The 14,552-nt window shown below is 42.3% G+C and overlaps 1 protein-coding gene across 11 annotated transcripts in view; it reads right to left on the bottom strand.

The window, feature by feature from the left end:
- Positions 1–5,332: 5,332 nt before the first annotated feature.
- Positions 5,333–14,552, bottom strand: part of DST (dystonin) — a 333,471-nt gene continuing 324,251 nt past the window's right edge. For 6 of the 11 annotated variants that reach the window (XM_087915986.1, XM_026695189.2, XM_087916007.1 and 3 more), the window contains 2 exons: positions 6,662–6,785; positions 5,333–6,359 (listed from right to left, as the gene is read on the bottom strand). In XM_087915986.1, the coding sequence (XP_087772112.1) occupies positions 6,094–6,359; positions 6,662–6,785 (390 nt within the window). In that variant the 3' untranslated portion in view covers positions 5,333–6,093. The remainder of the gene's footprint in view (positions 6,360–6,661; positions 6,786–14,552) is intronic. The other 5 variants (XM_087916037.1, XM_087916029.1, XM_087916044.1 and 2 more) reach the window with 1 other exon arrangement.

Here is a 14,552-nt window from a genome sequence, read left to right as displayed (position 1 = left end):
TAAAATTCAACTTGGACATGTAGTTTTATATTTGTTATTCTGTCACTTGTATCCTGTGAAGTATCCACACGCAAGAAAGGAAATCCAGGAACTTTCAGACAATTTCTGTTAGATTATACTAGTTTTTATTTTGAAAATTTATCCCGTTGATTTTTGTTACAATAATAAACAAAAGTCTCTTAAGTTCGATTCAGGTGCTATTTATACCTCAACCAGTTTTCCAGCAATGTTAAAGCAGGAATGATTGTAAAAATGCTGAAACTGTTAAACAGTTCAACCTTTTTTTAAATATAACATCCATAGTTTTATGAAATTGGCCAGATTTTTTTTTTTATGCCATGAAAAGGCATGAAAAGTGAGCTGAATTTGTTGCTGTCATCTTTGTTGAAAGCAAAGCATTTCTGAGGTAACTGATCAGCAAAGCATTTCTGAGGTGACTGAAAACTACCACACTGGGTAGTAGACAGTAAGCCATGTTCTTTTCTGGTAATTTGCCAGGCCACATTTTGAAAACTGTGACAGATTTGGTCAATTCCCAGGCTTTGTGCAGAGGTCTTGACATACACTAAAGAAACTTTAGAGAGAGAAAAAGCAATGTCTAGTATTATAAGTTCAAACATTATGCTATTTGGCTTTTTTCTTTTTAACCGTAGGGCAATGCATCTCAAACACTGTCCCAGCTAAAACCAATAAAAGAAACATTTTGGTTTCGGTGCACAACTGCCAGGTCAGGCAAGCACTATGCTATAAAGATTCTTCATCATACTACGCTTCCCTCCTTGAAAGAGAACAGAATAATCTTGTCTGATAATAGAAAAAGCACATGCTTTTATGGACTCTTGTTGCCTTTCAACCATGAATTTCATTTTTGCCAGTTTCAGGGATTTCAGAGAACTGGGAGACAGAAGGGTAGGGAGATTAAATATATCCTTTGTTATGAACAGCTTTCTTCTTATGAACAACTATTTTCTGTCCTTGGGAAAAACACACTAAATAACCTTTTATGGTAATGTGTGAAGGGTATGTGAGCAAGTTTTTCATTCCACAGGTTAACCTACTCAGGACTACTTAGTTGAATTATGTGTGTGAGAAAGTATTCCTATGGCAAAAAACCTCAGTATGCAGTAATCCAGCTTTCACACCATACAGTACAAGCAACCTCAGGCTTTTTTCTCTTTATTATTTTTGTCTGCCGTCCATCGTAGGAATACTGCTAAGAAGTAATCATCGGTATTTCATGAATATTTTTTGTCTTATATTTTATCAGGGATTTAAAAACTGTAGGCAGCTGCACAAACTAACTTGACAAAGAGAGCAGAGCATCCTCAGTTGATCCATAGCACAGTAAATTATGAAAAACCATTTGCTTCATGGACAACTTTGCCTGCCATTTTGCTGCTAGGCAAAATGCGAACAGGAAATTAGATCTAATTAAACACAAATGCTACAAGAAATTTTGAAAACAAACCCACCAAGTAATAAACCCAACAACATAACAAACAACAGAATTCTATATTTCTGCAGAAAAGTAGACAGTCCTGATATTAATCTTAAATTCAACAGAAACATACCAACTTTTTTGCCCCTTAAATTGTCACTGGGAGTCACATGAGCATCTGCCGAAGATTAAAAATCTGCAACAGGGTAGGTGCAACATTTGTGGTTGAAGTTGTGTGCCTTTCATGTGTGACATCACTGCACTTACAAAAGGGACAGGCATTCTATTGTGATGTCACATCTGCCACCTTTCACATTTTGGCGCCTCCTGTGAATGCTTCTGGTCTACAATAATTGGGCCTGGTGCCTAACTTGAACGCCCTTTCTGTCATTTTTTTCACGTATAAAAAGACAGGCCTTCTGCATGATTTTCTAATCACAACTCAACCATTTTTGAGGCCACATGTTCATATTGTCTCAACTCATGCCTGCAATGCCCACAGTCAAGGCAATTTACCTTTACCCTTAGTCTGTTCCAGCCGAAGAGAGTTTTCTGTCTTTCGCTAGACAAGTGTATGGATAATTTACCGTTCATCCGTGAATTTTTGGTGAGGATGTGGCTAAGGGTTGCTTTCCCTGAGGAGGCCATTAAATGAATGTATGTGTTGGTTAAGCAGAGCATGGGAAGCCTCAGGGATAGGGGCCTAGCACAGGCACAGGCCTGCTTGGCCTAGGCCTCCCCCACCCTGCAGCATTGTCTGCTCCGCTTCCTGCCCCCTGAGTTCACTGCAGGCCTTGACCTGCTCCCAACCTGGCCATTCAGCCACCCAAGGCAAGCCAAAGGTGGGCAGTGTGAGACTAGGCCTAAGCCACCGTATCTAAAGATAAGCATGCAAAGCAGGGTGGACAAAAGCCAGGAAAAGCTCCCTCAAGGAAAGTAGATAAGAAGGAACCAAGTCCTTAAGGAAACAGGGAAAAAAATGTCACCCAAATCAGACAAAAGAAGTTGGGCCTGAGCACAATAGGAATCCCTGGACCTATTTGCAGTACAGCACCTGTATACACTGATCTTCTGGAAAAACACACCTATTATTAAATACAGTGGTATCTCAGTCCTTGTTCATTGGTTCTGGGAGGTGCAATGAATACCAAAAATGACAAGTATCAAACAAATTTTTCCCACAAGGAATAGCATGAGGCAACCAACACCAGTTTCTAGCTTGTGCATTGAGTACCAAAAAACCAACTTGTATCGGGACAAAATTTTCCTGCCCCACATTGTCAATCTTTAAGCTGGGTTATTTCTGAACACTGGTCAACTTCCAGCCTAAATCCTAGAAGTTGTCTGTTAATAAGGTAGCAATTTTTGGACCAATGTACATCACTTCACTCCTGTTTATGATAAATTACATTCATTACCTTAATACTACTTTCTGCAGGACGCTTAGTTACATTTTGAACCTTTTTCGCATTGTAAACCTGTTGATAATTTGGAGTCAGCTGCAAACCTGGTCATCTCTCATTTCCCAGGCAGTTGAAACTATATGGTCCCATTGTAGAACAATGGCTTTCATTTTTTCATAATATACACCAGCCATTTATCTACACTGCTCAAAAAAATAAAGGGACACTTAAACAACACAATGTAACTCCAAATCAATCTTCTGTGAAATCAAACTGTCCACTTAGGTAGCAACACTGATTGACAATCAATTTCACATGCTGTTGTGCAAATGGAATAGACAACAGGTGGAAAGCAGAGGCAGTTAGCAAGACATCCCCAATAAAGGAGTGGTTCTGCAGATGGTGACCACAGACCACTTCTCAGTTCCTATGCTTTCTGGCTGATGGTTTGGTCACTTTTGAAAGCTGGCGGTGCTTTCACTCTAGTGGTAGCATGAGATGGAGGCTACAACCCACACAAGTGGCTCAGGTAGTGCAGCTCATCCAGGATGCCACATCAATGCGAGCTGTGGCAAGAAGGTTTGCTGTGTCTGTCAGCGTAGTGTCCAGAGCATGGAGGCACTACCAGGAGACAGGCCAGTACATTGGGAGACGTGGAGGAGGCTGTAGGAGGGCAACAACCCAGCATCAGGACCGCTACCTCCGCCTTTGTGCAAGGAGGAACAGGAGGACTGCAAGAGCCCTGCAAAATGACCAACAGCGGGCCACAAATGTGCATGTGGCTGCTCAAACGGTCAGAAACAGACTCCATGAGGGTGGTATGAGGGCCCAACATCCACAGGTGGGGATTGTACTTAAAGCCCAATACCGTGCAGGATATTTGGCATTTGCCAGAGAACACCAAGATTGGCAAATTCACCACTGGCACCCTGTGCTCTTCACAGATGAAAGCTGGTTCACACTGAGCACGTGGCAGATGTGACAGGGTCTGGAGACACCATGGAGAACGTTCTGCTGCCTGCAACACCCTCCAGCATGAGCAATTTGGCAGTGGGTCAGTAATGGTGTGGGGTGGCATTTCTTTAGGGGGCCACAAAGCCTTCCATGTACTCGCCAGAGATAGCATGACTGCCATTAGGTACCGAGATGAGATCCTCAGATCCCTAGTGAGACCATATACTGGTACGGTTGGCCCTGGGTTCCTCCTAATGCAAGACAATGCCAGATCTTATGTGGCTGGAGTGTGTCAGCAGTTCCTGCAACATGAAGGCATTGATGCTATGGACTGGCCCTCCAATTGAGCATATCTGGGACATCATGTCTCGCTCCATCGACCAACCCCACGTTGCACCACAGACTGTCCAGGAGTTGGGGGATGCTTTAGTCCAGGTGTGAGAGGAGATCCCTCAGGAGACCATCCGCCACCTCATCAGGAGCATGCCCAGGCGTTGTAGGGAGGTCATACAGGCACATGGAGGCTACACACACTACTGAGCCTCATTTTGACTTGTTTTAAGGACTTTACATCAAAGTTGGATCAGCCTATAGTGTTTTTTTCCACTTGAATTTTGAGTGTAACTCCAAATCCAGACCTCCATGGGTTGCTAAATTTGATTTCCACTGATAATTTTTGTGTGATTTTGTTGTCAGCACATTCAAATATGTAATGAACAAAGTATTTAATAAGAATATTTCATTCGTTTAGATCTAGGATGTCTTATTTTTGTGTTCCCTTTATTTTTTGGAGCAGTGTATATTTTCTACTTTGTTTTTTTTAAATCAATCCATGAGACAAGCCTGTTTATTCACTGACTCCAATAAGGAATTTCATCAAAAGGCACCACACAGTAAAAATAAACTTCACTTATTATCCCCAGGCACACCCAATGTAGGTTTAAAGTGAGAAAACTCAAAACTTTGCTAAAGCTATATCTGGCTATATGCTTGATGCTTCAACTAAAGCATGGCTTTGCAGTTTATTTAGTATAGACCTTAAGTTAATCAGCCTGCCACTTTTTAAGATTACACCTCCCATCCTCAAAAGTCTTTTAAAAATCAGTGTTATATTGGCAGCTCTCCAGCAGTCTGGTACAAACACATCTGAGGCATATAGAATATCTTTCTGTTAGCAGAGGTGTCTCCTGATCAAGAGACTTTCCACAAATAGAAAATAATAATTGTAAAAGCACAATGTGAACAGATGGATACAACAGTATGTGAAAAACCTATCACATAAGAGACTTTAAAAAAATGGAGAAACTTTTTTTGCAGATAAATGCAGAAAGAAATGGGGAGGGCCAGGATTGCAGATGAGAAACAAATAATATAGATGATATTTTTGTTATTTGTGTGTGTATGTGATACCCTTTAATATACAATAAATAGGCAATTTTTGTCTTGAAGAAATGGGGTTTGCATTTTTCAAAGCAGATACGAGGCAAGCATAATGAAGAACATCTCTTTCCCTGGGATAAAAGGAAAACCACAGCAATAAAGAGAAGTGGACAAGATTTATTTTGTATATTTTTTTTTCTGCAAGCAAAACTGCTTTGATATAAAATGAGTCCAATGATACAAAGCTATCATCCACTCAAGCAAAAGAAAACCTCACATTACAATGAATGCAGGTTATACTGATATTCTAATGCTAGTGTAACATCCCCCCTTCCCCCGGACCAAGATTGTTTCTGCCGTCTTTTAAAGCAACAGCACACTGAAAACCATGGGAATATATTGCAATATGTATGAATTTCCTGGAAGAAATTGTTTAATTAATATAATGGCAAAAAGAACTGTATCTTCACATTGTTGTTTAAGTTTCGGTCACATGGTATTAACGTCCATGTTGTTAGTTCAAAATGTATTATTTAGGTTTTTGTCATCTGTATGAAGATCAAGTTCTGAGGTATCCTTTACTGTAAATGATGAAGCAACAGGCCAGGCGGATGTATGATGCAAAGAGTTAGCGATAAAAGCTTTTAGTGACTTCTCTATATGTTACTGCAAACAACTGTTAGTTTACATTAAAAAAATGTTCTCCTATTCACATAGAATATGGCATAAACAAAAGAAAAGTTAACAAAAACTATACACATAAAATATCAAGACCGATACACAAATAAGGCCATTTGCAAAATTAAAAATCCAACTCTTGCCATATTTCACAATAATTTCTACAGGATAATTTACATCTTAGAAACTTAAATATTTAATGCACAGAAGAAAAGAAAAGACTTTGAGAAGCCAACTGCACTATCTCTTGGAGGACTTGTCTAATTTTCTGACTAGCAATCGTTTTTGTGGGGTTGGAATTTTGGAAGGCTTTCCCGAGGCAGACCGAGAATTCGGTCGGGATCTTGGTCTAATTGGGGTATGAACAGTTTCTGACATATCTGAGCACACTGACTGGATTTCTGAAATGTCAAAGTCAGAGGCATCACTGCCCCGACGGCTGCTCGCTCTGCTCCCGGCTTTACTTCCAGCACGACTTCCAGGCCTACTTGACGTTTTTCTAGGTTCTGCAAGACAAGATGAAAGACAGCCATGGTTAGTGGAACAAAGCAAAATGAGGCTGCTTCTGAAGAGGGCCTTGTCACATACTTGAACTCTGACTTAAGTTAAATGCAACTGGCACCTTCTACTGCTTCAGAGCATTCCAAGCTGAAAAGACCCATCTTGATTATAATAAGATTTATGTAGCAGTAAAAACAAGAGATTGAGTTACAAACGGAAGGCTAAGGAGAGACAGATACTTTCAACTTCTGCAAGTGGGATGTCCCCAAGGATGCAGGTGCCCCATCCCAGCAAATCCAACACTTACCTGCAAAATGTGCTCTGGCTCTTGTAGCTGCTGTTGAAATTAGGCCATTATTTTCTCCAGAATGAAAAACTTTCCCAGAAAGATAGCCTGGAAGTCTAAGTTTACTCCCTTGTATTGGAGTTCCCTGTAGGATATAAGAGCATTGAATAAAGCACGTGCATTGAACAGGGCTGAATTTGGAACTCTACCCAGATCACAGAAAAATGCTTTGACCAAAATTGACCAGATAGCACTGTTCAGAAACATATCAACAGGAAAACAGAGAGAGACTGTATTTATTGCTGCCTTCTTGAGGTGGGGACTTGTCTCTTGTTGTCTGTGCAATATAATATATCAAGCTACAATATACACTGATGGGACTACAGTATATGAACAAATAATTCTTACATGTCAAGATTATCTATCATCTGTCTGTCTGTCTATCTATCTATCTATCTATCTATCTAATCTAATCTAATCTAATCTAATCTAATCTAATCTATCTCAGTTTAGGATCAGATTTCAAAGTAGTTGATTACAGCCCTTAAAAGCTCATAGTGTATTTACATTTATTACTGTTTATGGTGCAGCCATTTTTTTTCTGTCACACAAACCATCGTAAAGCAGCATAACTGATCCCATAAAATGGCTCATAAGACTGGTCCTTCTCAGAAGCCCTCTGAATCTTTAAAACCTGGGCCCACCTCTTTCCATAGAGTAGCACCTTCATAATGTGTATATCCTGCATACAAGCTCAAGGACCAGAGTCTGCAGGACTGTGAATGTAAATGAAGATGAATATTGTTCCTTTCTGGCAGCAGGATCAAATATTGCATAAATGTGTTCTTTCATCTATTTTATTATTTTTACTGGATCAATACAGATAGTCCTCGACTTATGACCACAATTGAGCCCAAATTTCCTGTTGCTAAGCAAAATGGTTGTTAAGTGAGTTTTGCCTTATTTTGCAACCTTTCTTGCCACAGCTGTTAAACAAATCACTGCAAGTTGTTAAATTAGTAACATAGTTTCCCCATTGACTTTGCTTGTCAGAAGGTCACAAAAGGTGGTCACGTGATTCCAGGACACTGCAACTGTCATAAATTTATGCCAGTTGCCAAGCAACTGAATTTTGATCATGTGACCATGGGGATGTGGCAACGGTCCTAAGTGTGAGAACAATCATGAAATACCTGTTTTCAGTGATGAAGTAACTTTGAATGGTCACTAAATGAATGGTTGTAGGACTATTTGTAATAATCAATATGGATAAACATGTAGCACCTTCCAGATTTATTTCTAGTTAACATATTTAATTAACATCTTCAAAAATGCAAATATATTTCATTGGATCAAGACTTAGCACAGATGTACTGAAATTAGTGGGACTTGATTAATTGTGAATGACTTAAAAGTTGCAGTGGTATCAATAGGTTTACCCAAAAAATGATTAAATGTAGATACTGCCAATGAACAGTAATTAAATAATCTGAAATGTTAATTTTTATGGATGAAAAAGAATTCCATTGTCCACCAGCGGGCATCACATTATGTTCTGGCCAGTATAACTCAAAACATTTTGTAACAATTGAAATCCCATCCCCTCCAGCGTGGTGTTGGTGGCTGCACATGGGAGCATGACATAATGTACCATCTGTGTCTTTTTTGCTTGGAGACTGAAAAGAAGTGAACTAAATATTACAACACTCTTACTGTCTATGTATAAAAAGTGTTGGGACGTGATGTCATAAACTCTCTCCTTAATGTTCAACATCAAGAAGCAAGATGCCTAAATTGATGGAATTCAAAGGAACCCTCTGATCTTTTAGTGAGGGAATAAATAGAAGCCAGACTTCCCAATATGAACCCCAGGCTAAATAAATCACAGAAATTTCTTCCATGGTTTATTTAAACACTCCAGTTGATAGAAGGAGGTATTTTGTTCATTTGTATTCCAAAGTAATGTGGTTTAATGTGATGTGAATATGGTAATGTTGAAGGTGATATGAATACTTTTCAATGTGCAGTAACAATTTAATGTTCAATTTCGCCAATGTTTAGAATTCTTAATTTTTGTAGCATCTGTCTTCTGTCCTGAATATTCCAAAGAGTTCAATATGCTGAATTAAGTTATTTTTAAGTCATTTTTGTTACAGTTGGCTAAGAACGGGACTAAATAGAATGGAGTACAAGTATTCCTCAATTTTTGACTGAGACCACCATTTTCATTGTTAAGCAAAGTGATTAGGTGAGTTGTGCCTGATTTTATGACCTTTTTTGCCACACTTGTTAAGGGAATCACTGCAATTAAGTAAATCATGTGGTTGTTAAGAAAAGCTGGCTTCTCCCATTGACTTATCAAAAAACAGCTGGGAAGGTCACAAATGGCAATCACAAATGATTCTGCAAGTATTGTAAATGCAAGCTGGTTGCCAAGTGACTGAATTTTTAGCATGTGAACCATGGGGATGCTGCAATGGTTGTAAGGGTGAGGAGTGTGTCAGTCACTTTTTTCCAGAGCCACTGTAATTTAGAATGGTTGCTAAAAGTCAAGGACTATATGTATTTAAAAACTGACAATAATTCATATTCCATATAGTTTTATACTTAAAACAGCAGAAATAATCTGGCATTTTTCTGTTCTAATTGCTGTAATACTCCATACAGAAATGTGATTATTAAATGAGATCATATTTAGTACAAATTATGTAGTTCAATATATTCTGCCTAATTTGAAGTATGTAATTTGTCGGTATGTGCTCCTTTCAAAATCCAAGAAAGAAATACTCAGACTCCATGGTTCAGAGCAAAGTTCTTCTTTTACTGGAAGATGAAAAGGAAGCTACAAATGGAATTCGAAAGTGAGAATTTGGCGCAGATCACACATACAAAGAAATGGAATTGTTCCCACCCCCAAAGTCCAGAAGTCTCTGCCAATTAAAAGTTCTGAATATGATCATGTGAGCATCTTCAGGTAGTGATGAGGCCTCTGTCCGTTGACCTTGACATATTTTGATAAGACCTCGCAGCTGCGCAAAAGGATAGAGGCTAGGAAAGAAATGGAAAATTGGAAAGAAGAAATCCCCCTCTTCTGCCCACAGTAAAAGAATGCAAAACACCTCCAGCTCTCTTCCCCCCACAATTACCCTCCCCCGTTGCTAATGACAGCCGAAAGAAGTAAGCCTAGTAGTAGAGATACTAAGGGAGAAATAAAGGATAATAGTTGGGGTACCAAGAGATCTTGAGGCTGACATTCGGACCCCCCTAGAAAAGGACATTAGTCCCTGTAAGAGAGAATAAAAAGATATGTTAAGCATTGCATACATTCTTATGGTTTATCAGGATACTTAGTATAAAATTTCTTTAGCAGGTCAGGAGCCCTAACGTCTTTTTCGCTCACCCACTCAGCATGAGAGGGGGAAATGTTTCCAGGCTACAAGATATTGTAGGCGACCCCCTCCTTTTTCGAGAGTCTAAAATCTCTTTAACTTCAAAATGTTGTTCACCCTCAATCAACAATGGGACGGGGGATCAGTCTGGGTCGGTCTCAATGTACAGGTGTGTTCGGGTTTTAGCAGGCTGACATGGAAAACAGGATGAATGCGACGAAGAGTCTTTGGTAGCGTCAATTGAACTGTCACGGGATTCACATTCGCTCAATAGGGAAGGGCCCCACATACTTAGGGCCTAACTTCTTTGATCTCTGAGTGGTTTGCAGATACTTGGTTGAGAGGAATACTTTGTCGCCTACTTGATACGACTGTTGTGGGGCTCTTTTCTTGTCTGCAAATTTCTTATGGGATTGATGCGCTTCGTCCAGAGCTTTGCGGCGACTGGCCAATTGAGTTGTAGTTGAGATATCCAGTCATCCAATGACTGGATATTGGGTTTCTCGCGAGGAAGTTCAGGTATGGGTACAAAATCTTGTCCCGTGGCCACTTTGAACGGGGTAAAACCAGTGCTGCTGTGAACGGAGTTGTTATACGCTACTTGGCAAAAGGTAGCAGGTCCACCCAGTTGTCTTGCTGATAATTTATGTAACATCGGGAGATATTGCTCTAGCACCCCGTTAGTCCTCTCATGAGGCCCCATTAGTTTGGGGGTGGTGGGCGGAGCTTAACCCTTGGGTGGAGCCTATCAACTTCAAAATTCCTCCAGAAGTTCGAGGTAAATTGAACTCCTCGATCTGATATTATACGCTCAGGAACACCATGCAGTCTGTAGACGTGTATAATGAACAGTTTGGCTAACGACTTCGCGAGGAATCTTGGTGCAAGGTATGAAATGTGCCTGTTTGGAAAACAAGTCGGTCACCACCCAGATCACCGTGTGCCCAGCACTCTCAGGTAAATCTACTATAAAGTCCATAGAGATTTCCTTCCAAGGGGCAGTTGGCCTGGCCACATTTTGCAACAGACCTGGCGGCTTACCGGGAGGTCTCTTAGCTGAGGCGCAAACTGGGCAGCTTGCTACATAAGTTTCAATGTCTTTTTCAAAGAGGGCCACCAGAACTGCCGTTTCACTAGGTGTAAGGTCTTCACGAAACCAAAGTGACCCGCTGCCTTGGAATCATGAGTTTGTTGTAATACTTGGCTCCTCAGTGTTTTAGGTACATACAGCTTCGCTCCCATCCAGGCTAACCCATCTCTAACAGTGCAGTTATTTGCATTTGCCTGGAACCATTCATCTGTTTTCAAAGCTTTAAATTGTTCGATCAAATCATTGGACAGATCTGCCTCTTGTTTCTTCTTTTGCGCCCTGGTGACCACCGGTGCTGCCAGCTGTGTGGTGGGCACAATCGGACTTATCACTTCTTTTCGAACACTGTTGTATTGTGGCATCCTAGATAAAGCATCCGCCATAAAATTCTTTCCTCCTGGGATGTACTTCAGAAAGAAATTGAATCGTTTGAAGTACTGGGCCCACCTAACTTGCTTAGAGATAGTTTCCGAGGCGTTTTTAAGGCCTCCAGGTTTTTATGATCAGTCCAAACTTCAAATGGGTACCTCGCCTTCCAGAAAATGCCTCCAGGTCATTAGAGCCCAGCAGACTGCAAAAGCTTCTTTCTCCCAGACAGCCCATCTACGTTCAGTGTCAGTTAATTTACGGGATGTGTAAGCACACGGTTGTAGTGTCCCCTTCTCGTTTAATTGAAGTAAGACCGCTCCTACCGCTACATCACTTGCATCAGCTTGGATCACGAAGGGGACATCCATGTCCGGATGCTTTAGCACTGGCTCGGCAGCAAATAGTCTTTAGCTTCTCAAGCGACTTGGCACTCATAGACCAATTCAACGGCTGGCTAGGCTTTGGCTTCTTCTCCCTTTGTTTTTAGGAGGTTGGTGATAGGCATGGCTATTTTAGCAAAACATGGGATGAATTGCCGGTAAAAGTTAGCAAATCCAAGGAAACTTTGAAGTTGTTTCGGGTTCTTGGTGGGGCCCACTCTAATACGGCTCGTACCTTCTCCGGGTCCATCTCAAGACCCTCGGGTGAGATACGATATCCCAGGTAGTCAATCTTTTCTTGATGGAACTCACATTTGGACAATTTATGCATAATTTGGCAGCGCGCAATTTGTGCAGCACGGACCGTACCAGTTTCACATGTTGGTCTCTGGTCTCCGAGTAGATAAGGATATCGTCAAGGTAGACCAAAACCCCCTTGTATAAATGTTCGTGGAGCACTTGGTTGATCAATTGCATGAAGACAGCTGGTGCCCCCTGTAGGCCAAACGGAGAACATTGAATTGGAAGCAACCTATTGGGCAATTGAATGCAGTTTTTGCTCCTCCCTCCCTGGAGGTTGGTCAGTACACGAATCCGTATCCACCCCTTTCTCCAGTTTACTTGGGGATTCCATTTCCGAAGCCAGGGCAATCCCAAGATTAGGAGTGTTCCATCCCGGGAGCCACAATAAAGCACAAGGTCTCGCTGTGGGTTCCCATGGTCATCTCTAAGGGCTCCGTTATAAACCGTGCAGGGCAACCCCCGCTTCAGACCCATCTAATTGGTAAAAGGATATGGGCTTTCAAATTTCTCAGTCCAATGCCCATGCCTTTAACTACTTTCATGCTAATTAGGCACCTCGTGCACCCGAGTCCAATAAGGCCAGCATTTCCCCTCAGTACCCGAGGTGGGCACCCTTAATTTAATTGGAATGGTAAGGGGCCCGGTTAGACTTACCGAGACGTCATCTTCCGAGTCGGTCTCACTCTGCCGGGAGGAGTCGGGGTCCCAGCTCTTTTTCCGCTGGGGAGTGACTTCACTAACCTCCCTATTGTTAGCCCGGTTTCGCGAGGCCTGGTTGGGAGGATTCGGGCTTCCTTCCAGGGCCCCGTCCTTTTTTGGATCTGGTTTGACTCGACAATCCGCAATTCGGTGGCCTTCCTTCCCACAACGGAAACAGGCAGTGGATTTGGCCCTTGTCATCACCCCTCCCTTCCGGGCTTAGGGATCTCTCGGAGCCGAGGAGGGAGCATGGTGCTCCATGCGGAGCCTCCTCTGCGTACTTCGGCTAGATCTATTTCCACCTCTTCCGCTAACAGGTACCACAACTGCAAGTCATGGGGATCCCTTCTGGAGATGCACATGTGGTATACCTCTTCATTTAGGCCATCTTTGTAGGCTTCTATTAGAGCTTCCTGGGACCAGCCTCGAATGCGATATGCCAGCTGTCTGAACTCTTGGGTGTAGTCAGCAACTGATCTTCCCCCTTGAGTTATGGTTTTCATCCTGATCCTGGCCCTTCTCTCTGCCAGAGGGTCTTCAAACCTCCTCCTCAAGGCAGTCATAAAAACATCAAGGCTTCGCAGTTGGGGGAGTTATCATTATACAGAGTCACCACCCAGTCAGCTGCCATCCCCTCCAGGGTTCTGGTAACACATCTTACTTTGGCTGCTTCAGAGGTGAACTCCCTTTCATATTCTGCCATATAGCTTCCAACCTGCACCAGGAAAAACCCCAAGTCCTTGGGATTTCCTCCAAACTTCACATCTAAGGAGGCGGGTGGCGTCTTCTAGGCATTACCCCCGCTGCTGGGGCTCCCAGACGGGAGCTGGTGGTTGCGCCGGCGTGGGATGGGCCAGGGGGTGGTGGCAGCCCGACTTCCCCAGGCTGAACTCGCTCTCTTCCCCCTCATATGTTGGAGCCCTGCCGGGTTTCTCAGAAGCATCCTTAAAGCTTTTCCCGGCTTGATCCAGCCTGCATTCCATCTCCTCCCCCTGCCACAGCCGTTCCTCGCACCTCTTCGACTTACAGTGATTCCAGGAGGGGGTCTTCCGGATTTTTCCATCCAACTCCTAACGACCATCTGGGCATCTCGGTTGGAGTTTCTTCCAGTGTAAGGTCAGCTAACAAATCGGTGGCTGGCATCTCTGGTAACAGCATTTGCTGCCCCCACAGCTCCCTGCTCATCCTCCTCGCTGGCTGGAGATGACATGATGTGAAAACCCCTCGGAAGAAAAATTGGTGTTTTCTCCGGGTGGGCTGATGGGGACTTTCGAATAATGTCGGTATGTGCTCCTTTCAAAATCCAAGAAAGAAATACTCAGACTCCATGGTTCAGAGCAAAGTTCTTCTTTTACTGGAAGATGAAAAGGAAGCTACAAATGGAATTCCAAGTGAGAATTTGGCGCGCAGATCACACATACAAAGAAATGGAATTGTTCCCACCCCCAAAGTCCAGAAGTCTCTGCCAATTAAAAGTTCTGAATATGATCATGTGAGCATCTTCAGGTAGTGATGAGGCCTCTGTCCGTTGACCTTGACATATTTTGATAAGACCTCGCAGCTGCGCAAAAGGATAGAGGCTAGGAAAGAAATGGAAAATTGGAAAGAAGAAATCCCCCCTTCTTCTGCCCACAGTAAAAGAATGCAAAACACCTCCAGCTCTCTTCCCCCACAATTACCCC

Source organism: Pseudonaja textilis, chromosome 1, assembly GCF_049901715.1.
Source record: "Pseudonaja textilis isolate UNSWEBS1 chromosome 1, rPseTex1.2, whole genome shotgun sequence".
In the NCBI taxonomy this organism is placed as follows: domain Eukaryota; kingdom Metazoa; phylum Chordata; class Lepidosauria; order Squamata; family Elapidae; genus Pseudonaja; species Pseudonaja textilis.
Note: the sequence above shows the minus strand (reverse complement) of the source record. Positions and strands in the feature narration are given on the sequence as shown.